The sequence below is a fragment of the Harpia harpyja genome, chromosome 14 (genome assembly GCF_026419915.1).
Source record: "Harpia harpyja isolate bHarHar1 chromosome 14, bHarHar1 primary haplotype, whole genome shotgun sequence".
Classification (NCBI taxonomy): domain Eukaryota; kingdom Metazoa; phylum Chordata; class Aves; order Accipitriformes; family Accipitridae; genus Harpia; species Harpia harpyja.
This window is the reverse complement of record NC_068953.1, coordinates 30,812,127-30,839,511: the sequence shown is the minus strand read 5'-3', so window position 1 is coordinate 30,839,511 and position 27,385 is coordinate 30,812,127. Positions and strand designations below refer to the sequence as shown.

General features: G+C 37.4%; 1 protein-coding gene and 1 long non-coding RNA gene across 12 annotated transcripts in view; one reads left to right on the top strand and one right to left on the bottom strand.

The window, feature by feature from the left end:
• Positions 1-817: 817 nt before the first annotated feature.
• Positions 818-26,600, bottom strand: TEX9 (testis expressed 9). Of its 11 annotated transcripts, none has more exons than XM_052807269.1 (12): positions 25,986-26,593; positions 25,781-25,872; positions 24,792-24,831; positions 23,124-23,194; positions 19,340-19,388; positions 18,220-18,305; positions 16,527-16,705; positions 12,633-12,715; positions 10,055-10,228; positions 5,618-5,752; positions 4,994-5,128; positions 818-1,098 (listed from the first exon to the last, which is right to left on the bottom strand). In XM_052807269.1, the coding sequence occupies exons 1-12, from the start codon at positions 26,334-26,336 to the stop codon at positions 1,021-1,023; spliced, it is 1,473 nt and encodes a 490-aa protein (XP_052663229.1). In that variant the 5' UTR covers positions 26,337-26,593; the 3' UTR covers positions 818-1,020. The 11 variants fall into 11 exon arrangements, with proteins under 11 accessions (XP_052663229.1, XP_052663233.1, XP_052663231.1 ...); XM_052807273.1 differs by having other exon boundaries at positions 24,768-24,831; positions 25,986-26,470; XM_052807271.1 differs by lacking the exon at positions 5,618-5,752 and having other exon boundaries at positions 24,768-24,831; positions 25,986-26,444.
• Positions 15,684-27,385, top strand: part of LOC128150767 (uncharacterized) — a 35,265-nt gene continuing 23,563 nt past the window's right edge. Inside the window, exons 1-3 of the long non-coding RNA XR_008238170.1 lie at positions 15,684-15,764; positions 16,004-16,059; positions 16,463-16,580. This is a non-coding gene — a long non-coding RNA (uncharacterized LOC128150767). The remainder of the gene's footprint in view (positions 15,765-16,003; positions 16,060-16,462; positions 16,581-27,385) is intronic.

Sequence of the window (27,385 nt, the reverse complement as noted above, 5' to 3'; positions counted from 1 at the left end):
TTTCCATTTTGAGGTCAGAATCACCATTTATACCTTTCTTTCAGTGCATAAACTTACTATTTATGTGCCACATTCCTATCCAATTACTCTGAGAGAGGAACCCATTGAAATAGCTGAGGTTTGACAGAGGTTCAGTCAAGCAGCACAGGCTTTTATTGCTCCTGTTCATTAATGTACACATGATATGCTCAGCTCATCTACACTCAAACTTTTATCTAGTTCTTGATTATAATGATGACATAATGAAATCTTTAAGGATGTAATGCTTGTAGAGTACATGTGAATATGGAGCCATCCCAAAGCAGCAACTGATGGCCAGGGAAAGATTTAATATTTTCACCTTGACTAAAGTAGTAATTTTACAGAATACAACTGTATCAGATTATGGAGTCTATCTGGATAGTGAGGGGCAAGTCTCATGTATGTTTTTGCCAGCCAGGGTGTAAGATGTAATAGCTAAAACAAGTTATGATCATTTCTATAAAAGAGCTGGTGGTGCTTAAATTAGATGCCGGACCAACTAGCTTTGAGGGGAGATCTGTTACAGAGAACAGACAAGGCCAATTTTCCAACCACGTGTTTTAAAAAGGACATGACATTTTCTTCTCAACTGGATCACTGGTTATTTTATTTCTGTTGCAACAAGGAATTTTCTGAGACTAAACCCTGACTTCTTTGGACTGAATATTACCTTAGATAAGGTATAGTTTTAAATGCTAAAACAGAGCAAACTGATAGCAAAGTTCACTTGTTGGAATATTCCTTGCATGGTCTCCGCTTCTCCGCTCATTACAGAATGGACAGTTTGGCCTGAAACTTCAATAGAAATTTGTATTTCATATGATATTACAACACAAGTGATCAGGCTTATAGAAGTTAAACAATTTAAACATAAGCAAAATCAACAAAATCAATTCACTGGGATGTACAGTTACTAACTATTAACAAGCATTCATATACAGAGCCAAAATAAGGTACTGTCTGACTTGTACTTCAAACAGAAGTTGTTTTTTTATGGAATCAGTAATTTCCCCACTCAAGAGCTTTCATGAATTCCTCTTCAGTAAAAGAAAGCATCTTAGCAGCTTCAATGTGCATCTTTAAAAGAAAAAAAAAATTAGGAGCAGAAGGTAAAATAGTGTGAATGACCAATACAAATTCCTGTATAACTGGAATAGCTGAAAGGGGTTTCAAATCTATCATTCTAGTTTTTTCTACTATGGCTTTGATGGATGTTCACATGTTTAAGCTGAAGCTGCTATTCATATTTTTCTGCAAAAATTTATAGTGTAGGATAATGTGGTAAATTTTATGCTAAACATTGCAACTTCAGCTCCAGTAGAACAGGACCAATAGCTTTTCTTAGTTCCTTATATTGCATTAAAAATATCTCAGTTTTAATGAGGCGTGGAAATTACTGAAAATCTGACAACTCTTGTGACCTCTAAAGAACACGTATAAAAAAACTGGTATACATTCTTTCAAGCTGATCAATATACAGCTTAACTTAAAGCTATTAAAAATCAAATACATGATTAAGATTCAGCATGCTAGCACCTGTAGTATGCATGATTTAATGTTAAATGAGGATTTTAACAAAATAATATAACACCATTAAAAATTAGCAATCAGCATAAAACAAAGAGTAACTGTACTACATGGTAACGAGAAATACTTGGACCTGACCAGTGGTAGTTGTGTTGCCATGTATCACACCATACATCTATGGTCCATTATGGCACATACACACAGACTTACATATGTATATGTTTAAAAATCACACAGTAGTCTGAGTTTGTATTTCCACTACACAGGATATAGCACATTACTTTAAATGGAACACTGAAAGGAACAAACAGAACTTTGAAACTTGCAATAAGGCTAATTTCTGTTCAAATAATGCAATTGCTTGGAAAAATGTCATCAAGATCATCAACGTTTGATGAGAAAATAAGTGGTCAGTGTATTTGTGCCGAACTACCACTCAAAAAGGTGCAGCAGCTGGAAAGCCCTGAAAGCTCCCTGGGTTCCAGCTGATGTCACAGCTGTGCCACATGTCCTCCTCACCACACCAGAGTATCATCTCTTTACCTATCATTATTCAAAGTGGAAAGGAAAGTGTCCCAGCTAAATAGTTTTTACTGCAAATTTTAATTAAATGGCTGTTTTGAAGAACAGGAAACAATTCATGTCTACAAGGAGTCTATTGTGGAGGTTTTTTTATATCTAGACATATTGACAGTTCAAAACGACAACAAAGCATATTGCAGTACCCACAGGCAGTGTAACACCTTCCAGGTCTGTGAAGCTCAGACTAACTTCCCTTAATCCCTTTCAAAATTTTCTATTAAATTCTCTCAAGACAAGCAGAGAATGGTCTGAAAAGACCAACTGAACACCAGCAACTATTTGCTGTCAGCTGCAACTCATCCTACTACTGATATTTAATACCTTTTGGGGACTTTTTTCCCCTCTGTCATTCTTCATGTGGCAGCATGTCCTCACCTTCAAGATAGCTGTCCCTGCTATGGGCATCTGAATCTGCCACACAAATAGCCCAAATCAGGTTTTCCTCATTCATTCAATGAAAGGCTTGTGTGAAACAGACTTGAAGTTCTTCAGGCAACTATGTCTGCTGAGTCCACGTGAGCTTTAACTGCCCTTCCCTTATGCCTTCTGCCAGAGGCAATAAAAGGCAGAGTTGGCGCCATTCTCTTTCAGGTTCTTCCAATCATAGTCTGTTCTGAAAGGACAGCTAACAGCATCCTGCTTCTGTGAGTAAATAATGTTTTTTTTAAGAAAGGGTAAAAGTGGCTTCCTCTACTATCTGCAGTTCTGATACAGTATTCTTTTTTTTTTTTAATGTATTTAGTGAAGTTTTGTGAACTTTATCTGAGACTATGCTTTTGGTTCACAGTCAAACAGAAATAATACCCTTTGACACCGATTTCAGTGAATTCATGTTCCAGAGGACAATGAGCTACCTCATGTATAGAGTAGATTTTGAGTGAATGCTGTATTTTTTCATTCTCAAATAAACTTGAGCTAGAAGGGCCAGACAAAGGCTAAGCTAGCACTATTGCTGTTAGTTGAATCCCCAGGATCTCCTCTGCATCCTGTTACTGCCAGAAAAATTCTCTTCCACTGGAAATGCACAAGCAGCCCCAGTTCCTCTCATTCCAGTTACCTATCCACCTTTGTCCTGTGTTGGAGAGGTATTCCAGATTCAAGGGCGTAATTCCATATTGCAGTTCCCCATTCTTAGGATAAGTATGTCTGTTTTGTTACATGAAGTTGCCACTTCATACAGAACTATTCTTCCTCGGGGGGGGGGGGGGCTCAACAGTTTCAAGAGTGTTCACAAAATGTCTGGTGATCCCTGCAGCGCTCAAAGGGTAAATAAAATGTTCTATTTTCTTATCTCAAAGGCTGGCCCTTCTAAGGTGCTTCTGCTCAACAAGTCACCATACACTGCTTGCTTTAGCTCTTGCAACTTTGGTTTGAGAGTGCAAGAAAGCAGCACATTAACTCCATCCCGAAATGAATCACATTAGATTCAGCAGCGTAAGCAATTAGAGGTGAGCCACTCTATGATGTTAAGATCCTGTCTAGACAATTGTGAAGCCCATAGCTCTGCATGTGTCTCATGCAGCCTCAGAAGGAAAACTGATACAAATGATAGCACACAATCCCAACCAAGTATTTGGTAAGCAAAAGGTGTGGTGGAACTAGTAAGACCTAAATGTATCAATAAGTGGACAATTGTTTGATTTGGGCAACCTCTCTTAGTATACACTCCTCTCACTTTAATTGCCTTTCATGTAAACTCACAGGTTCTTTCAATTTGTACCATCAAAGCTCAGTTGACAGGTCTATGCTGAAAATACATTTTGAGAAATACAAGGTATTTACCCACTCTGCAGCATCCAAGGTTTTTCTTTCCAAGGAAAACACCCCTCCTTTTTGGGACATCAGTATAGCTTTATCAAATATGATAGTTAAATACATTTTTAGCTATATTCTATCATCTGAAGTATTAATCCACTTTTCATTACAACACCTTTCTATGAAAGTTGCATCACTAATTGTTCACCATGAATTGTCAGCAAGTAGTCTACTCCCAACCCTCCACCCAGTTTCAGCTTCAGCCACCGAAGAACCTGAAATGCAGTAGTCCCCGGCCTCCCTTTTATGTCCTGAGGGAGAGGAATGGAGGGAGATAGGAAATGAATGTAGAATCAAATCTTTCAAAATAAGGCTAGCAGCAAGTGCAGTGTGGATGGGAACACCCATGCAGCCATGTAGATGTTACTACATTGTCTGTGATTCGAAGAGTGCATGATCTTCTAGGAATTACAAAAGGATGGAGATACAACTACCCTCTTTCAGTCTAGTAAATTCACACCTAGGGTAAGTACTCTCTCTTTTCTTTTTTCCCTTTCTTTTTTTGTCTGACACATGAGATCTGCACCTGGGCAGAATTGTACATGTACAGAACATCTCAGTATCAATAAAAAGAAACACTGTTGCTAGAGAAGGACACACTTTGAGAACCCAGGAAAAATGTAGGTCTAAAATGTAATGGCTCACTCCTGGGAGGGCATGCTGTTAGAGCTCCTGATAAAACAAGTTATGTGCTGGGGGGGGGAATCTAAAAAAAAGCATGCTAAAATGGATTTTACTGACACAGCACCAAAGTAAGTTGCTGTTATTACCTGAACAGTATTTGAACACATGGATACTGTTGGTCCTAAAGCTTGTCAGTAGTAATCTTTCACCGTGACAGGGTATGTTCCAAGTTAGGAACGGGGTCAATTCAAAAGAAGACCAGCCTTTGCTATAAAGCAAAATGTTAGCAATATGCACTAATAAAAGTGAGGCTGGTCCCTTGCATTGAAACCTCCCTGTCTTGGGGCTCTCATTTACATGATTACCTTACCTGACAAAGATACATTTACATAGAGGTTAACTCAAATGGTACTCTGGTCCTTACCTTTTGTCTCTTTAAAATATCAATTAACTTTAACTGCTTTTTAAAACCAGTCATTAGCTCTCCTTTTTGTTTCTGCAGTTTCTTGTTTTCTGTTTTTAATTCTTCAATTGTTTTGAGTTCTTGGTTAGCTACATCCTACCATGGGAAGAAAAGGAGAAATGTATTATTTATGAAAGTGATGCTTTAACCAATGAAACTTGGCATTACATAACAAAATGACAAACGGTAGCCACATGTGACATTTCTGAAAAGAAATGGGATTAATCAAAATATTCCCATGTCAAAACTTAGAAAAGAAAATCTCAAAGATAACAGCCATGGTTTGCCTGTGTATATATTAGGTGTGTATGTGTACTTCTCCCTTTTTTCTAAACACATCTAATTTTCACATAAATGGGGACAATCGGAAAGGCTGTAACTTTATTCTGTAAATTCATTCTTCCTGCATAGGTTGCAGTAGCATCGTCCAAGAAAACTTACCAAGCCCTTTGGTGACTTGCTCTAAGTTAATTTTGGGACTGTCTGTAAGAGATACAATGCTTCCAAAGCTGCTCAAGCCTTTTGTCTCATTCTAGCATTACTGAGTGATTACAGACTGGAACTTGGTTTCCTAAGTCACTGTACCTTGTTACTTTGCTTCAGTTTATTCAGCTCCACTTTATACCTTTCTGCTTCTTCCAGGGCCCTGTTTAAGCGAACCTCTGTTGCACTCTGACCAATTGCAGCCTGCTTTTGTACCCGCTTTAGATTCTCCAATTCCTATTTAAGCAGCAAAAGATAAAAACAAACATTATGAATAATGGTATTTTAATGAATCCCATACTGACAACACATTGACAGCAAGGCTCACCCTTGAAAACTTAAAGAGTCTGTGGACTTCTTTGGCCTGCAGATAGAATTTGTCTCAAAGACGATTAATTCCACTGTTAAAACATCCCCTTCTCCTTTGAAATCTAGAGAATGCATCTGTTTTAAACTTCTGCTAGAATAATTGTGGAGCTGATCATGTAAGACTACAGAATTGACTGGAAAACCTTGTATGCTCAGTCAGAAAAAGAGAAAAAAATGTTGGTATGTCCACTCTGTGGCAGATTTTGGAATGGCGGCTAGTATTCCCTGCTGCTTCTCCCCACCTGTTCTTTTACCTCTCTTCCCCACAGATTACTACATGCAATTACCAACAAAAAGTTAAACCAGCCTACTGAAGATGGCTGAGGGTAGTAACTATTTCATCTAGCAGAAAGTAGTTCATCAACTGTTTATGGCAACAATCAAAACAGTTCCCTCTTTCCTCTGATGATAGTATTTCATAGTCCTGTAAGTGGGGAAATGAGAAAAAGAGACCAAGTTGAGGAACAGAATAATGAGATTAAAGATCAGGGAATATAGATAAAAGACAAAGTAGAAGAAATAAACAATTCTGGCAGAAAGAGCACATCTTGTCATTTGTGAAAAAGAAACAGACTTTTTAAAAAAAATTTTTAGTAATGGGCACAGAAAGATTCCTTTAACCAAATCAGGGTAGACAGGGGGCTTGTCATTAACCTTTTGCCCTCAGACTGCCTTATTTCTGAGTAATTGTTCTAGTTTCTCAATTCCACACCAGCTCTTGTGGTGGTTACTTATGATTTCCACATAATTTCTCCAAGAAATACATACTAATTGACAAGTGTATGCAGCAAAGACGTTCTGGTAAAGTTATGGCTGGAAGAGGTATTTCTGGGAAGCTTTGAATCTTCTCCAAAATGGATGAAGAAAACAGGAGAGTAAGATGCATCTCACTAATCCTCCAAAACTCTGTTGGTGAATGTGTCTCCTCCAAGAGTTCACAAAAACAGATGTTGCTTCAACAGTTTTATTTTATGACTAGCCTGTCCATCTGATTGATTAAAAAAAGATGGGTAAAAGCCTGGCTAGTAGGGCAGCAGCACCCCTCCCTGGAACACGTGCAGGTGCGTCATCAGGGAATGCAAATTCATTTGCTGGAAACTGACACCCATGTTTCCAAAGAAAACAAGCTGCACAGCACGCAAACCTCTTTGTCCTGTATCAAGATAATGGAGCTGTGAATAGAGTCAACTAAATCTTCTGTGCTAGGTATTTTATTCTGCATTAATATGAAAAGCTTTGGAATATAGCCTTTCAAGCATTTAATGACCAAAAAAATGGTCTGCATGCAATGCAAATTACATATCAGCTAATCATATAATTTAATGAAAGAATTCTAATAAAACTTTTAGGGCTCTTTGACACTTACTGTCACATGTAATACCTTATCAAGGACTTGCTTGCAAATCATCCAGTGAAGGTATATTGTTAAATATATTTGACTCCAAGTTTTTCATCTTAAAAATGCCTGAAATAAGTATTTTATTTTGTAAGTAGGCAAGATTTCTGCCAATTCTTCAATACTTTAAGTAAAAGCTGGATTAATTTTCTCATATGTTTCTCTAAGAAGGAGAAAAAAACTAATGTGTTCTAAAACTGCATCCCATTTCAATCTCTGGATTTTCTCCACTGTTCCGGCATGGCTGGGGCATTTGAATATCAATAGGGGGGTGTGATACCGGAGAGCTCGTCCATGACTAACCCTCCTAGCAAGCTTTCTTTCCTCCCAGTAGCAAGCACACACAGCACTTCTATCTTTAGAAAGCTCAGCAACACCTGTCCACCCCCAAAAACATTTGAGAGAGAATGTTTGCTTAACATCAAGCCCTTTTTCAAGGCAAATTATAAAATCCCTGCACAAAGCCTTAAAAGGAGTAAGAGCACTACTTCAGTGTTTCCCTGACCTTTATCTAACATTATCGCTAGACTGAATTAACAAGTGAGAGAGAACACAGAGGAAGGAATGTTCTTGTAGACAGGTGGTGAAAAAAGACAGGAGAGGTGATATCATTTATTGGACCAACTAGATGGAAAAAAAGAGGAATGCTGAAAAGAGGATGGAAGTTTCGGGGAGCATCAGAATTCAGCTGTTGCCTGTGGTGGGTGTTCCAGCAGAAATGTTCACAGAGACCAAACACCAAAAGAAGGAAATGTAAAAATAACAAACTAATTACCATGTTTCAATTACCATGTTTCAGGTAAATTGTGAAAACTACATCAGAATCTTTGCCTAGGCACATACAAAAAAAGTAGCTGGGGGATTAATGAAATTGCATATATTGTTGATAATCTAAGGAAGCTTGGGAAAGCACGTATGGCAACTTAAGTCTTCTATCATTTACGTTGCAACAGAAATCACAACAAAAGCAATAGAAGTGCAAAAATCATTCAAGGTTACATTTGTGCTATTTCAACTATACAGAAAACTTTCACTAGACTGAAAGTATGAGCCTTGAGAGTTTTGCGGCACAGCAGTACAAATTCAGGCCTGTGTTCACAGGAAATTGTTTTTAAACATATGTCTAGAATTAATCTACAACTACATTTATTATATAGTGTTGAATAATACTTCATACCTAAAAAATAAAACAATTTTCAGATTGCTAAGTCCATAAGAGATTTAAGTAGTTACTGCAAAATTATTTTTAAATGCATGTTTTTGGCAGTTAGATAATTTTTTTCTATCAATCAGAAAAAATATGTAAAATAACTTCTGAATTAGCAGAGAACCATTCATTACATACACTTGCCTTTTTTGCCTTCTTAGTACTTTAAAGAACTACCACTATCTGTCATGATCACGTCTGATCAGTAACCTTGAGAAATTCTAGAATACACAACCCATTACAAATAATTGAAGCAACTGAGGATGTTAAATCCTGAGCAAAGACAAACGAGGAAAGCAACCATATTTTGGATATGGTAGCTGTATGACAGAAGTGAATAAACTTTTCATCACAACAGACATCTCCTAAATACTGGGATAAACTTTCTAACTGTGACTGTGTACACAAACCAGCATAGACTAAGGAAATTATGGAAACTGCCATCACAGAAGGCTTTAAGTACAGGTTAAACAAACATGTCCAGGATGGTTTGGATATAATCTATCTATTCTATTAAGAGAATGGACTTTGTAAATCTCTTAGCCGTATTTACTGTGAGCCAATGAGTAGTATGCGTACTACTATTGAATATTTTTCCTGACAGAATCAATAATCAGGCTACTTATTTAAGGGAGCTTAAAACCTCCAAGTATCTGCACAAAAAGAACACACAAACTTAGAATATTTTAGTTTTAAAATGCCAGAACTACAGAAAGTTAAGATGAAAGCATGCCTATACAAATGCATAGTATGATCTAATGGAAGTATGACGAGACTTTGTTAGGCTGAGTTGTGTTCTGTTTTCCCAAAATTTTTAAGTGAAACATTCTCCTGGTTATATTACATGTACTACACAATACTATATTTATTACATGATTTTGAAGTCAACCTCTCTAGCTCTGAGTAATTAAAGAAAAACACATGCTGCTCTTAGAATCTAAGTTCCAAACAAACAAAGCTGTGCATGCAGGCCATCTGCTACAACGAGGCACATACACAATTTTGCATATGTGGCCTACAGCAAGAGCCAGGTTAATTTTGATTCATCCAAATTGGAGCGGCTGGTTTTCAAACAGTCCATTTTCAACAACAAAGACACATCCTTCCCTCTACCTGCAGAAGATACTACTATAAGCTGCAGGTGTTTTTTTTTATAATGTTCACCAAGTTCTACAGTTTACAATAACACTCTTATTACCGAATTAATTTTTAACAATTATAATTAAACCCAGAAAAATAAAATTTCCCTGTATTTTTCAAGATTCCTTTGTGAATTTGACAGCAGTTTCTGAAAAGGTTGCTTTGTCTCTTGTGGGTCTTTTACACAATAATTTAATTTTAAAATACAGAAATATATGATTGTAGAAGCAGAAGGAAAGCAAAATGCATTATTTCTTCCTTTAAAAAAGTGGTTAGACCATTTTAAAATACAATTTCTAAAACTATTATCACAGATTGAAATGCTAATGGGATCACTGGATACGAATCTATCAAACTAGGGCACAGAGGGTGATTTGATGAGTTTTCTTCCCTTTCGTGAGATAAGTGAGACTAATTTCTGCAATACCTTTTCTAGCGCAATGACCTCTTGTTGTAGCCCTTCACTTTTTTTGTTTGCTTCTTGTGACAACATTTTGTACTTTTCAGTCTGAGAATGTTGCATATTGATTGTTCGTTGCAGTCTGGTGTTTTCTTCTTCAGTACTTTTAAGCCGAGTTTTTAAATTCTGATTTTCATCATCCTGTTTGACAGTAATTAGCAAAAAAAACCCCAACTAAATTACTGCAAGGAAGCAGTAGGATAATGCAATAGTAATGTTTTGTAAATAAAAGGCAGTAAAAATATACATATTGTAGATATGGAGATAACGATTTTTAAAAATTATGTTATTTTTAAATGTTTAGATCCTTCATGATGGATTTCACAACAATTTTAAGAAAGTAAACAACTAAGACAAACTAAGAAAACAAAACACTAATTTACCAGGACAATACTTCAAAAAACAGTAACACTTATTTCATTTTCTGCAGTCTTTTACTTGGAACTGTCTTGTAGCACTATGTAAAACATTTAATTTCTCATAGTTCAAGGGTTTTGAGAACTAACTATCAAAATGTTGTAGAATAATATGACTAACAGTGGCACACATTTTGTGACATTTTTGTGAGAATAGCTAAATGCACACATTAGGAAAAATTCTGAGAAAAAGAAGAGAATATAATTACTGATAAATCAATCCATTATGTTTTAGGAGATTATCTGGTTTTGACTTAAAAGCAAGCTAATGATCCAGGATACATCAAGTATTCAAATTGAAGATTCTCTTAACATCAAGTGAATCCTCTATTAGATTCATGCCCTACTGGCAATTACATCCCACATTAAGCATTATAATTTCAAGGCATTTTTCTTTTATAACCTTTTAAACATTATAAGTAAGTGAATACTAATGTAGGTTATTTCAGAGATACATTATGCCCTTCATTTCTTTAAGAAAAAGAAATCAAGACACATACAGAAATGGTGTTTCTATGAAAACAAGGCTTTCTCTCCTGCCCTCTCAGCCCTTAGGAATACATGCTTCTCACCTGGAAAATACATGTACTTTACCCTAAGTTTCATGTGACCGCACACACCTCAGAAACTCCCACTTCTTTATATTTAAAACAGATTTACTGCTTCCTTATAATAATTGGACTGTGAATTGGAACAAAACTCAGAATCTATCTCAAGGCTTTGCCAATATGAAATTTTTGTGACTTTCTGAATGTAATAAAGTTATTTTCACACCAGAGAAACTAGTACCCAAAATGAGACATTTACATACAGAGTGCTATGGGAGCAAGACAAGAATAGGTACAAGACTGTCTCCTGTCATCTGCTACAGCAACTAAATTCTGTAGCGGAGTTCTGGCATGGAATGATGAAGTTCAATAGCTATTGACAAAATAATATTTAATTTGAAAATTAAAATGTCTTTAAAATTTAATGTAACAAATTTCTTCTGACCACAGCATAGAAGTATTGAAATGCAGAAGCATCTGTATTGATAAAAATGAAAAAAAGTATAAAGTACAGATATAAAATATCAAAATCTAATTCCTTCTAAAGATTTTTTCCAGGTGCCTATCTCAAAAAACCTATTTAATATCATCCTGCTCCTTAACTCTAAATTAAAAGCTTGAGAGAAAACATATAGGTGGTTTGCCAGGTTTTCTCAATGTCATCATCACATTTAGGCCTGGGGAACAGGTGGAAAAAAGCATTCTGAAATTAAGAGACCACAACTAAGAATAATCTAATTGTGTAAAATGGAAAGTCAGTTCAAAAACCTTGCTTGATTACAAATGCATGAAAAAGAGGTGACCCCTCTGGCAGACAGACACAAACTATTTAAGGTTTTACAGTTCAAGAGAACTGTAAACATATTGCCAGACAGTGCAGATCATAGAACTCACTTGTACTACACTCCAACAGTAAAATACCAGTGTAGCTTCAGAATACCTTAACCTCAGTCTGATCTGCCCAAATACATAATTCCAAATACAGTCCTCCACATCAAGTGTAATCTTCAGAATGAAGAAAGCCTGATTTCTGTTTTGATTACAATATTCCACTTATAGTGAATCACAGATCAGACATCAGCTGTTTCCACACTTTGTTCCACCAAGCACCTGACTAAATTTCTCAAGCTTTTTTATTTCTCATTCTACCCTAAACATCCCTCTTCTCCCATCACCCAGCTCTGGGCACCACTCATCTTCTCTCTGTATCTCAAAATCTGTATTTGACTGCTACCGTATCCTCCTCCTTTTTCTTAGGCTCTGGTAACGCTCTCCTTCCCAGCAGTGATGGCTACTGCACTCTGCAGCAGCACAGTGTCCCTACAGCTGGGGCACATCTTCATTCCCAGTTGTTCTTTCCTGCCTCAAATGCTTTTTCATTAAGTATATTTCACAAGCTTTTAGCCCAAGATCACATTTAAACAGAAATTACTATCCTTGACTCTAAATTCTTAGGAAATTTTTAAAAATAGAACCTTAGCTCTTAATACATGAAAAGGAAAGGTTGAGGGAACTCTGTTGTGATTATTTGTTAAAGGGGAACCTACTCCGCTCCCACAGATAAGAAAACTCAGCTCTTACCTTTTTCCTGCATTCACACACGACACTATTCAGCTCTTCCTGCATAACACATAACTTTGCCTTAAGAAATCTGATTTGAGCTTCTGTGAACATAAAAAATTACATTTAATATCCACAAGTACTCATTATCCAATGCAGAAAAGAAGCAAGACTGATGTAAGAACTCACTTTCATCTTCTTGTTTTTAAAACACACTATTGTTTATAATTATTAAAGAGAAACAGGCAAATAAAACTCGACATCTTTAAAATGTAAAAGACTTGTAACCCTCAAAATGGAAACTTCCTGGAAACTTTTGTTGTCGTATGCTATACATTACAGCATTCCTTGAGACTGAAGTAAAGAAAAACTACATTGTAGGGTATGTCTACATTGCAATCAATCTGTAGCTGAAATTTGTGTAGTTACAGCCAAGTAGTTTTAAACTGCTCACAACAAGGAATTAAATGTAGACTGCAAAACTCTCCTAATAGGTAAATGCCCCTCCCACACAGTAGTCTATGCTTTTTTGAAGTACACTGCTAACATTATTCAATTGACAGTTTAAAATTAAATCAATTTAATCATATGTTTTTTTCAAATGAAGTACTTTCTTGCTCTTGGACAGCTAAGAAATGTACTACTGTCATGACAAAACAAGCTGTGTGTGAACAATATGTTCTTTTACTCCCTATTCCCCACGCTTTCCCCAGATCATTCACAAGGTACCCCCTGAACTTCCACAGGCACAAAGCATGGCAACAGTATGAGGATCAAGTTGAGCAACATAGGAATAACCATTACTCACAGTAGGTACAAGGGGAAAAGAATAAAGTGGAGGAGGAGTATCTAGAGCTGAACGTGAAGGTATGGATGGGTACATGTGTTCATTTGCTTTAATAGGAATTCTTTTAATTTCACCCACCTTCCCTTATCAACTGTAAATTGCAGCTTAAGTTGTAACTATGCAGAGGCCAATAATAAGTAAGATTTAGGAAACCACCATGAAAAAATAAGATACAGACTTTTTTCCTCCTGTTACATCCCTGCTAGCTTCTGGTAACTAGTGGCCATCCTGAGATGGAGACCATATTGAAGCCATCAAGTTTAATACTCTTTCATGTACTGCTATACTATTGTTTGATTTTCTTCGTAAAACATATTGTAGTTTGGCATTCACAATATCCTGTGGCAATGAGTTGGCTAATTTAATTATGCATTATGTGAAAGAAAAACACTTTGTATAGTTTGCTTTAAATCCAATTTAATGTGGCATTTACTAATGTTTGCATTACAAAAGGACAGCCTTCCCTTTACCATTACTGTTTTCATTACAGAATCTTTCATATTGCCTTCAATTGTTTTGTTTTCAAATTGAAGATTCAAATTCAAGTTGTTCCATGCTTCTAATTGCTACTATATACTCTTTCCTGTATCCTTCCTAGTTCTACATCCTGGTTTTGAGATGGGGTATGCAGAACTGTGTGTCATACTCAAGATGGGGCAGCATCAATTATACAATAGCATAATGATAACAGTACAGTATTTTGTTTTCTGTTATCTTCTGAAGGATTTCTAACAATCAGTTTGCCTTTTCCACTGTGAACAAGCACTAAGTTTATGCTTTCAGAGACATCTTAATTAGTAATAACTAAACAAAGTCCAGCTCAGAAGTAGGTGTAATTGGAGTTCTTTCTTCTATCAGCATTACTTTGCACTCTTTAATGCTGAATATAAACTTCCATTCTATCACCTCACTCAGTACTATGAGATTCTTCTACAACACTTCAGTCAGTTTTAACTATCCTAGAATTGTTGTTTCATATACAAATGTCTTTACCAGCTATTGTTCCTTTTTTCCAATTATTTTTCTGTAAATGTAAACTCCATGACAGATGACTCTACGGCTATACCACTACCTGCAAAAACTGTTGTTTCTTTTTACCGTTTTGTTTCCTTTTTCACTCAGTTATTAGTCCACAGACAACTTCTCTTCTGTCTTAGACAGCTGTGTGTCATTAAGAGCACTTAGTAGTAAACCTTACTGAAAATCCAAGACCACGACTAGAACCAGATGAGCCTTGGGAGGTGGCTATGATCCAGAATTAGTATGAATTCTCACAAGAGGTAAAGATAATTAAACAGTTAGCTTCCTAATTGGTCAATTTTAATCACCTGATGAAGCTGATAAGGAGGAGGGGTATCACTTAATAGGAATGTCTTAGGTTATAAAATAACCAACAGTTGAGGAAATGGTAAACAAGAAAAGAACATCGGAGAGACTCTGATACCCTCCAAGAAAGAAGAGGTGTCTTGAATTCTTGCGATAACCTGAAGATTAACATGGAGTGCAAAAACACATTCAGGTATTTTGTTCATGTGTGGGGGTATATTAGATAAAAATAGAGCTTCATCTTCAGCCTTGTACATGTTTGTGTGCTTCTGTCATTGCTTGTTACTGCAGAGTTGAGTTATAACCCACAAAAACAGCCCCTGAGAAAAATGTTTAAGCTACTGTGTTGGCAGAAAAATGGTTCCACTGTGATAACTTGTGATTGTGAAATAAAGATACGGAACCTAAGTCCAGGAAGAGCACTGTGAGAAGCTTAGGGAAAGGACAATGCTATGGAACCTTATCAGCACGTTGGCCTAAAAAGTCTAGCATAGGCACATAAGCTTAAAGAATCCATTACTAGGAGATTCTCACTAAGGGATCAGCCAGCCCACTCTGTAACGGGGCTTATTTAGTATCTACATCTACTTCTTTCTGAAAACTGTTAACTGTTCTGTGAGTTTGATGCTGCTAGCATGCTCTGCAATAACTTATTTAGCATATTAAGGAGGTACTCAGAGTGTTCTAAATAGCCAGTATCAAATTTAAAAAGCAAAAATCAATCCAGAGTATTTTCATTTCATCATTAAAGTTACAGAAACAAGTCTCAATACTCAAAATACATGCCCTTAGTCCACAAGACCTGATTACTAGACACCAGTAATAACTCTTCTTGAGTTACCTTGAATTTATTTGGTGTAAGCTTCCAATGCAGTCCAAAACAATTGCTTTTTACTTCAGGAACAAGAACTATAAAGAAGATATCTGAGGATCTGTTTTGGGAGACTTATTAACAGAAGATGTGCACAGAACTACATGAGGTTAGAAATGAAGCTATTTCTGTGTTGGCGTGCTTGTTGACATCAAGCTGTTATATTAAAAGAAGAGGTTTTGTGCATTCTGTACTACTACAGTGAATCTCTGACTTCGTGCTCACTTTAGCGTTGTAAGAAACTACACAAACTCACTTTTATCACACCAGAGCCAAAAAGACAGATGTGTATCATGCCTTTAGCTTCACTGGCAAATGGTGCAATCAGCTTTCCTACTCTATTTCTAGGACAAACATAAATACACCATTTGGAGTGGGAAAGTATCTGGAGGACTCTCATTCAGGTACTGTAGTTGAAACATTACCTCGTTTAAGTCACTTACTAAGATCCACAGCATTGATCTGAGGAAAGGCTTTGTCCTCTAAAGGCAGGATCTGCGCAAAGGACTGAAGCGCAAAGGACTGAAGCACATCTTTTTGGAAAAAACAAGCTTAGCATCATGTATTTCTATCCCCCCAGTGAAATGAATCAAATGTTATGCACATATTCAATACATGTAACCATCCAAACATCTTCCTACAAAGGTGGAAATCAAGATAAAAATTCACTTTTTCCCATGACTATTCATATGTGACCTGATCTTCCTCTAGGACTACATTAAAGAAGCAAAACCTTCTTTTCCTTTAACTTAAGGGCTTTAGAACTTTTCCTGTAATTCCTACAGAAACTCTTCCTTTTTTCCCCAGGAGAACCCATTTCTAACAGTCAGGAAGTAAGAATAAAAGTACTTAACCATGGGAGGAAACCTACCTGCTCCAATTTCATTTCCAACGCTTGGAATAATATCATCATCTAGACAATCTGGTAAGCCTCTTTTCTCTAGTTTTTCTTCAATCTTGCTTATTGTTTTTGCTAAAGAAAAATCCATGCAATCCTCCAGTACTGCAACATCATCAGCACTTTGTACTTCCACGTTTCTTATTTTTGAACTAAAAAAACCCAAACGCTAGATTTTAAATTTATAATTAAAAAGTTTACAAAAATATAGCGTATTTTCTATTTTTAAGAGTATACAGAGTTATTTACTTAATGCAACTTCATTGCTTGCACTAATATGAAAGGTGCATTGATGGCAATTTCTCATTTTCTTTATGTAAGATACCTTGACTGTATTCCACATAAACAATGACAGGATTTTACATACTATAATGTAGGAGGCGGAGAAACAGTACCATTTTGTGCTGAAAATATTTTGGCATGCTCTTCTCATCCAACAACTTCATAACTAAACCAGAGTAAAAGAAAGAAACGGAGGAATGTTCTCTTGGCTTTAGCTACTATCCTCTGCTTTAAATTGTGCTATCTTTCACACACACATGTTAACTTCTAGAACTCTGTCCTCTCTAGCTATACTCCCACCTTACCGCAATTTCTGTATCATTATGCCTGGCCTAGGAAACTTCACTGATCCTAGAAGTTGCATACGAAAGTTTTCATAAAACCAAAACACAAGATATGTGATGTATCTGCTACACAGGGTATCTCTTCAGCTTTCTTTTACAAAAAGATGACATTAGTTCCCACAGGATCTGAAGCTCCTAAATTCTTATTCCCATACATTCTCATCCCAATGCAGCCTCCAAACTCCTAGCTGCTAACTTTCTCCCACAACTTCGGGTTCACCCTACAAGTCCTGTTATCTGCACAATTCCACTTCTAAATCTCATGATGTGGTGCCAGCATAACAGCCTCCCCTGAACTGCCCAAGGGAGGTCCAAAGGGTCCACAAGTGACTTCCAAGTCCTGAAAGACAACCTCGGCCTGTGTCAGTTCCATGTTCTGCCACCTTGCAGACAATTTTCATCCTATTTTGGTATTTGTCCATATCTGGTGGTAGTTTTAATTTGCTCCTAGGATTTTGTGCATTTCTCTACTCTCTTCTTTTGTCCCGATCCCAATTTCTTAGTTTTACAACCTTGAATTTGCTATCTACAGAGCTGAAGCTTTTCAGCTTGAAACCCCGAAAGCTGTGGTACTATTACTGACTCTTGTCCTGTGAGCCCAAGATTCACCAAAATAGAGGAGACCCTCAAGGGCCTCATGTTTCGCATCCCAAGTCTGATCACAACTCAGTCTGCACCACCTAAGTGTGTTCTCAGGTTGCCTCAGATGATATATTTCCCACATGTATGCTCATTAGGCATCCTTTCACTGAAGGAGTTAAAATAGTTTAGCTGTCAGCCTTGAGAGTGCTTGAGCAGAAAGCAACAGTTTCATTGTTGTAGTATTAATCACATATGTTCACAAATACTTTCTGGTGCTCTATGCAAGTGAACAGAGATAGCTACATGGTGGAGCTAACTGAGGAGGACGAGAAGTTTCATACGCTTATTTATACAAATATATATAAATGTAGAAGCATACATGAATAAAAATAACCTGATAGACAAAAATGGCAACTAAAATATTTTATTACGAACGAAGAGAGATGTGTATAACATACCTTGAAGTTGTTCTTTTTCCCTTACTTCCAGAGTATGGTCTGCTCTGAGCCATGGGCATGGAAGCACGTTTCTTCTTGTTTGCTAGCTACAAATTTTTTTCAGAAACCAGTGATTTTTTTTTTTTTTAATTAGTTAGGAACTACTTTTTTCTAGTGTTTGTTGTGGGTTGTTTTTTTTCATATATTCAGACTCAAGGATAGTTTTCAAAGTATACTTTTCAAACTTTCAAAAGCACAATCTTTCAGTTTTATTTGCACTCGTCTTTATCTTGCAACTTTTATGTCCATATGTCCAAATTATAATACATCCAATAGTCATCTGCTTGTGGGAGCTTTTGCACACATACTCATAATAAATTCATGCATAAGCAAGGCTCTTGGCTATTATCAAGGTATTAACTATTGGACTGTCAACAGTGCATTTCTTTGAAAAATGCTTATCGTACCTTCAAAAACATGCTATTTTTATGCATTACTTTAATCTTATAAATTCCCTGTAGAAGGAAGATATAAGAATATTTTTGCTACCTTCACCCAAATAAGTATTCTTCAAAAATTACGTTTTTTTCTACTGTATTCTGATAAATAACTGAAGACAGTATTTTGGAAGTTTTAGCTCACCTCGTAAAAGATTCAATGTAATTGTAGTTACAGACTATTGAGTTTGTTCCTAATCTCAGTCTCCTTTTTCTATTATATTTCTCTTCCTGTATTCAGTTATTTTGACTACTTGTTTATTATTACATCTAGAAGACAGTATTACTGCCTTTAGTATTTTACTGGTGGGGGAGGGAAGGGGAGAAAGGAAGAAATTAATTATGTTCTAATATTTTGCACTTGGAATTCTTCGTTTCATGTTCAAAACACTGAACACTTCTGCCAATACTTTACAGAAGAGGAAAGATAGAACATAAAAATGAAAAGTGATGTAAGTCCACTTAACCACCAGTGGCACTGAGAAACCCTGGTAACACTGTCCCTGTAGCACTGCTTTGAACATCATTTCCTTTTGGCGTCCCACCCATTTAAGTCCCCAGTGTAGCACAGCCTCAAAACCAGAAGTACTGTGTAGAAATTATACTACAAGAGAAATTAACCAGGATAGCTTTGACTTTGATACCTCAGCATGTAAGTGTGTAAGAGATGAAACTTCAGGACAGAGTGGACCTCTGCAGAAAAAAATTAAAAAAATAAAAATTCACTGAACATGTATAACAAAAACATTTTACAATAAAAATTCAACCCCCCTGTCAGAATTGGGAGAATAACATTTTTATAATGTCTAGAATAAGCAATATAGCTAAGGTGGGAACATATACTAAGTTCAATCACAAATTTAGTCTCATTCTCTGTCTTTCCATTCTACCTCATTTGCTATCTAAACCACCCGGTGAGTCTAGGGTATCTAATACAACAGTTTACTTATGTACCAGAATCTGAATCTTGCCTGTTGCAATTCAGGTAATTGCTGCAACTACTGGCTTGTTAAGATCACTGATTCCCTGTACCAGGGAGTACTTAGCCAGTATGCAGCATGTTATCAGCTTCAACAAGAGAGACTGACAATCCATTAACAAAGATCACCAACAGCTCAGTGGTTAATACACCTACCTGACATACAAATCCCTGAATTAATACAAAGAAAATGAAGATACAAACCAGTGCTCTCTACATCCTACGAGGGAGTGCAATTGTATGCTCAGACCGACTGCTGTCAAGTCAATTGACAGGGACTATCAAGTGAATATGAGGTGGGAGCAATGTATGAATTAAGCCTCACAGAATTTTCTCTGAAATATGTATTACAAATATTGTATCCATTTTACAGACAAAAAAAACAGGAATAGAATAAGCAGCCTTCCTATCTGCTTATTTGGCTGAAACCATGCTGCTTAGTAACTGAACTTCAGGTTAAATGATTATTTTTAAAATCTGCTAGAAACAAGCAGAAAGTTTTAGCATGCTGTGTACTGTTCAGGTCAAGCTTCTTGTCATATATGTAACTTTTTTGCTTTCAGAATGAGTCACGTGGATCTGTGTTATTGCACTGAAAAGCTACTTTTTTACTACCCTTTATAATTTTTTATTTCAATTAAAATGCTGGCTTATTAAAGCTTTGGAATCAAATTTAAATTTCAGGCACATTGTCACCTCAATTTTTTTGCCCAGCTGATTTAAGCAAATGTTTAGATCTTGCCTTTAAAAATTTCACAGACATCCATTCATCAACAAAAATTATCTGCACAAAGCTCCATATTTTATTAATAAATTAAAAAAAAAAAAAACTGGAGAAATCATCTGTGTGTGGCTGGCAACAGACTTCAAGAGTATAGGATGATTAGGTTTTGTCTATTTACCCTATTTTCCTCATGCTTCCTTCCCATTGGCTAGCTTTAGGAGCATGCAGAAGGTGAGGATTTGCTGCCACAGAAATAGCAGTTACATGTTATTCTGAAAAATATGAAAATACAATGCTCTCTACACTCAAGAAAACAATAATGTTCTTTCCATCAATAGACTAATTTGTTCCTACTATATCTGTTGTCTCAGGGACTTCTTTTTCAAAAAAAACCAAAGCAAAACAGAACAAAAAAACCCTCATTGTTCACTAAATTCCTCAAACTTGTTTTAACCTTAATGGTTTCTTCCCTCTTCCCCATACCTGACAACCCATTTTTAAAACCTCATAATACAGTTCTACAGTTGTTTGGTAAGTGAAATAAATATGTAAATACTGAAAAGGTATACAAATAAGTAGCTAGAGTATTGTGGCAACACTGAAACAGAAGCTAATGTTTAATAATTCCATCTCTGTATGTAAACACGAGATGCATGTGCATGAGCAAACCCTTTGTGTTTGCTAATCCTATTCAGAGCCTATAGCATGCTTGCCCATGCGCATACAGTTCCCATTGCCATGAGCCTGGCAATGTTCTGTAGAGTGAAAGTGTAAACAAAAGCTGATTTCAATGTGATGTCACTGGAGCTGCTTTGTCTCTATGTAATTCAAGTGTCTCTGCAAAAATTATGCTAAAAAACTCCAGAACAACTTCTTTTAGTATATACACCGACTTGGAGAGTTACTTAAATATTACTTAAATATTTGTTGCCTTTTTTTTTTTACTTTGCTTACTTTTTTTTTCTCTTAACCTGTCTTTTTTTTTTTTTTTCCCCCTGATACTACTTCTTTCTTTGCTTCAATTTCTCCCCTGCTTTCCAGTTGCTTTAGTGTTCATTGTCCTTAAAGGAATCAATGGAAATTTCAAATGGATATTTCAAAAATATCTGAAGTGCTTCCTTTACATTTATGGCCTATCTGCTTGCACAATTTTGAAGGGAAAAAAAAATTTAATTAAATATTAAATACTTGGAACTAATCTAATTGAATGGCCTCAATGTTCACTCATGGATGATCCGTGTGTCTAATTTCTAGCATACATTTCTAATTTTTTTTCACTACAGCATGGTATTTCAATTCTTTTCTCACATAAATGTTTACCAGAACACAGACTGTGGTTGTTTTAAGGTGTTTTAATTTATGTAGGTAATTGGTAGATCAGCTGCTACTCTGACATGTTAATTGCCAGTGTTTTTTTTAATTATTCCAGTACTCCCATTTATTTCAAATGTATACCATCAAAGCTGTGAAATCCTTTTGTGGGGCTGAATCCTCTGATCCCATTACTACATAAAACAGCCCTATAACTCAACTCCAGTTTGAAGTTCTTAAAATTCTGTCTACTGTTCAAAATCCATCTAACAGAACATAAAACTAAAGCAAGATCCAGAATTTGTCTGCAAAGCATGATTATACTGATAACACATGGAGTTTCTTTTTTTTTTTCCCCCTCTACAACTGACACATATGGCTTTAAAATAGCTCAGGAATATTTTTAACTATAGGAGCAAACTTTTGCCGGTATAGCCAGGCTTCTATCACAGACCTGCTGTCACACCTTTTTGTGTACCAATAAACCCTTTTACATTCATAAAAAGACCTCACTTTTTGTTTTCACTTCTACTCTGCACAAAAGTAGTTATTTTACTATCTCTGGCAGACTTTTGCATATACTATTTCAAAACAGTTTCCCAACTGCAGCTTAACATTTGAAGACTTTGTAGTCTGGCCCTGTATCTTTCTTACCCAGCTTAGTGGCATCATAAATTTAGGAACCTACCAGATCAGATCCTTGATAAACTGTGTATTAGTCAGTCCTAAATTCACCCACTTCCTGTACTATCAATATACAAACCCTTGAACAACTAAATAAATAATAATGCCCCTGAACAACTAAGTAAATATGGCTATGTATCCACTCCAGAGTTAACTGGTTTGAACATACAGGCCAAAACTCACACTTGTACCTATGTTCATACAGGCCAAAGGTGTCGGCCTCAGAAGTGTAATGATATCCAAGTTCCAGAGGGTGGCAGCTGAATGTTTGTCTGTTTTAGTTTTTTGTGTTTGGGGTTTTTTTTGGTTTTTTGGGTTTTTTTTAGCAAGCACTTCCTGTCCCAAGAACATTTAGGCCAAGTTAAATGTGAACCAGTATCTATTTCTTTGCTTTGTCAGCTGAACTGGTTAAAAACCATCTGCTGCTGAGTGTCTACTGTTTTGTGCTGCAAAGAAACCTGTTACCTTACCTTGCTTTTTTACAGATGTCAGCACTACTTAGCATCCTAGATAGAACATTTCAGCAAATTTAAGACTTCCTTGAAATAACAAGGAACAACACTTACTTAGTATCAGTTGTTTCAAATAATAGGAAAAAATTTAGACTCCCCCAATCCACTATGCTGCAAAGATAGATAAAACAGGAGCGTGACTAGGGGTAAATCAGGGTGTGCAGGATCAGTGTGAAAGATTCCCCATTAATTATATGCAGCAGTTGTAAAGCACATACCTCTGTCTGTTGTCTTCACATGACTTAGTCTGTACTGAAACTGGTCTAGATAGTATCTCCTGTTGGCCTGCCTTTTTTTTTTTTTTTAAAAAAAAAGGTAGTCAATTTTGGGGGAATATAATCCATTAAAGATAAATTACATATTTATAAATCACAGATCACTACAACTACCATCTACTATGGAAAAGAATGGAAACTATAGTCTATTGTGGAAAAGAACTTCTCAAACACAGGAAAAGATGGCTAAAAATTAAAATGCTATTGCTATCCCCCAACATTTATTTCTGCTTTGCAACATGTAATTGCCTTTTGCCTGTAAAACTTTTGCCCAGCTGAACATCATCTGAGATGCTGTTACCCTCCCTCTTTTTTTGTCTAAAATATAGGAGTAGCAAATGCACAGCAGGTGGAACAATTTTTCAATTTTCCATATTGTGCAACAAGCCTTAAAGATAAATCTTTATTCATCCAATATGACCATAATTGGACACTGATATGTTGTATGTGAGAGACTTTGGAGAATAATTCAGTCTGAATGTTCAGACAGCTTCTATGTTCCTAAGTTACAGTTAGGAAGCATAATCCAGAACAAAATGCAGTTGTCCTGTTCGGTGTCTTGTTTGGTGTTTGTTCTCTCTTTTTTTTTTTTTTTTTTTTTAAACTTAGGCTGTTAAACGTATATCTGTGCAATCTGGTAGTGCCATGTGGTATATTAAGTGTCCTAAGAATATTTGATCTTCTGCTGTATTTAGAGAGAGAAAAAAAAAAAAGTTGTTGTTGCTGTTTTTTAAAGGAAAGAGCCTAGATGCTATTTTGGCCGCTTCATCTGCTTCTGTTCAAATGTCAAGCAGTTAGCCTCAGCATGTCACAGCTCAAGAGAAGAGTATGTTTTCACAGGAAATAAAAATGAAGTTTCAACAGTAGGAAAAGTACATATAAGTATAGCTTTCCAGAAGACTTAATAATTTGCTTTTTAAGCCATATTTATTTGAGTGAGTGTATTTACAATGCATATATCTAATATGCGGAACACCTTCTCCAAACTGTTTTGGGTATAAACCATACCTCCCCCATTCCCTTTTTTAATTTGTCCAATTTTCATATAAAAACTTGACTCTATTTGGTACACAGCCACACCAATATTAAAAGCGAATACTGACAATAAACAGGAAAATTTTCTTTTTAAGAAAGCTTCCTTCTTACTAACTACATATTTTCTATTTGTTGCTTATTCTTTGTATTTCTTTCAGCTTGAACAATGTAGATCCTATTTCACTAGCATGTTATTGCAACAGTATCTGGTTTTCATACACTAATTTTTTTCTTAGTATTTAAGACATAAAACCACCTACAGATAATTTTTTAACTAATCAAGTTTCTATGTGGTTTTATGTATATATCTGCACAAATGCTCTACATATCTGTGTGAACATCTACCTACCTGATGAAATTATATAAAACCCATTTTTGGAAATGTTTTTAGTAGAAGTTTACAATTTTGAAAAAACAAAATTAAAAGCTTAGATTGCATTTGAAACCAAAATACTTTTAGTTGTCATGGTCTAAATAATTTCTTTTGAAACGAGACCCTGTATGCATGTAAACTGAGGCTAAATTATGTAACAGTCTGCATAACCTACTCACAATTACTTCTTCAGCCTGACGCACCAGTTTTTCTGTTTTTGCTTCTAATTCTGCATTCAGTCGCCTGAAAGAGTAAGAATGCTTGTCACCAAGGTTTTGAAAGATTTAAAAGACATAAATGTAAGCATAACAGTATCTCTGCCTGAAGTGAAATTTTAGTAACTCCTACAAAGGAACACCGAAGTATACTGCAGAGTATTAACAAAGTTACACTGCAACAATTTCCTGAGTTTTTGTCAAATTAATAGTAATAAAACACCTATGCCCATTAAACAGGAAGGTTTAGACTATAATTCTGAGAGATAAAGGGTGTCCTTGTTTTTGGCCATGTCATTGCTTGATACACATTCTACATCTTTATTTCCTCAACACTTTCCGTTTTTAGCACAGTCCGTACCTTAGGTGTATACCTAGCAGCAGGGGTTGGGGAAGGAGTCACATACTATTACATTATTTGATCGCAAAATTAAAATGTGTCACTACAGCTATGTACAGGTTAAAATAAGCTTGTGTTCTTGCATGCTTCACTTTACAGCTTTTCATGCAGTGTGACTAATGGCTCCTTGTAGGTCCTGGCCATTCACAGGGGCTGAGAACTGACAGGTAACAGAGCGAGTGCTTTTAAATGTGCGCCTGCTGCATTTGTCACAACCTTTACAGCTTTTAAGCTTTTTCTAACAGGCTTAAGCACTTGTATATTCATAATTTAAAAGTAATGTCGGTGATTTAGATGCAGAAAAACCTACTGTCCAATGCTGTGGGATCGAAGTGAGGCCTAGAGCAGCGCGCAGCCTAGCGCGAGGCGCCTGTGTAAGAGGGCAGCAGGAAGGCTGTACCGCGGCGGGAGAAAGTTAGAACGTTGCTCTTGCTACTCTCATCCGTAGGCTTTCGGGGAAACTAGCGGAGGGACTCGGATACAGGGGATTAACTGTAACTCCGTTAGGACAGCCAGCCGCGAGCGGGATAAGGCTGAGGTGACAGGGCCTGGCCACCGCCCCCGGCCGCCTCCTTACTTGTACTCCTCCTCCTTGGCCAGCAAGTCGCCGCTCAGCACGCCGGTCGCCGCGGCGGCGGGCTGCGGGGGGCCGCCGGGCGGTCTCCGCACCTGCGGCGAGGACGGGTTAGTGCGCGGGCTGGGCACAGCCCGGCCACCCTGCCCCGCGCCCCTTCCTTCCCGCTGCCCCCGCTAGTCTCCCCGTGCCCGAGCCGCCGCCTTACCCCGGGCAGGCCCCCGCCACGCCGGACCGCGCTGCCGCCGCCCGCCGCCATTTTGTTCGCGCGGAGGCTGCTGCCTGGGGTCTCCTTCGCCCGGGCAACCGGCCGCCGCCGCGGGGGTGGCGGCTCTGCCGCCGTCCCCTCCTCCGCCGTAGGGCCGAGGGACGGCCGCCCTGACGGCTTGCTTTCCTCCCCGCTGTGGCCGGTAGCCCTGGCCAAGCCTCCTCCTGGCGCTGCTGGGTACGGCGGGCGGGGACGGGGCAGCCACGTTTCCTCCCTTGCTGCCAGGCGGTGAGAAGCTGAAACGCTTCGTCCGCTTTTCCCGTGCACAGTTCGGTGCCAGGTTGACACCATGTCAGGACCCCCGTGACAGCGATTGCAGTCCGAGGGCACGGGGACAGAACCCCTGACCAGAGGCCCGGGATCAGCGGGCTGCTGGTGTGCTGGGCCGCCGTGGGTTCGGGTGAGGGGGAAGTGATAAGGTCTGAGGTGGCTTTACGCTTACTATTGTAATAAATATTTATTACAGCCCTTCTGTTCAAGCCTTTTGGCCTTGCTGCGTATCGTTCTGCCACCGTCCTTTAATTTCAGTGTATTAAACTTGGGCGTTTCCAGCATTACGACAACTGTACCCCCCTGTTTACCGCTCTTTTGTGCTGTTGTCTCTGCATTTTCTGTTCCCAGTTTTCAGTGATTGTTGTCTGTTTTTAGCCTTGTCCTCTGACATCCGTTTGAATCTCTCCATTATTTTTGGCCCTCACCCCTGCCCAGTTTGATTTTGCTGCATTTCTCCTTCCCAGTCACCCATGAGCCTCTTCCCTCTCTCATCCGTCACTCTCCCACTCACCTGCTCATTCACTCCAGTTTCCTAAGTTTCTAATGGATGCTGCCCCTCCATGCGACAATGGCCCCGCTATCCTGTGCCCATACAGGTAGCTGTGCATCTATATAGCAAGAATAATATAGTTCTATTCCCTGAGTTACATGGACTGTATATGATTTTAATGAAGAGATTTGCACAGGGGAAATCAGGAGGGCTTAGCTGACTGGAAGTAGAAGGTCTGTGCATAGTTGAAGGATTTCTGCAGACGTATTAGTTGCAAAACAGAAGAAATGCTTGGAGATTAACTGTGAGCACTGAGACATGCAGTGTAATGGGATAAATGGAGGTGAAATGAAAGACAGGACAAATGTGATTAGTGGAAGGCAAAAAATAGAAATATCAATACAGAAAATGAAAGTGCTTAACAGTAATGTTGATACAAAGGTATTGACACGGGGGGAAAAGAGCGAGCCTATGAAGAAAGTTATGGAGATTCTGAAAAAAATGTTAGCCAAGAAGTCAGTCCATTACAATAATTTTTTAAATTTTTTACTAATAAGAATAGCAAGACATTAATGGT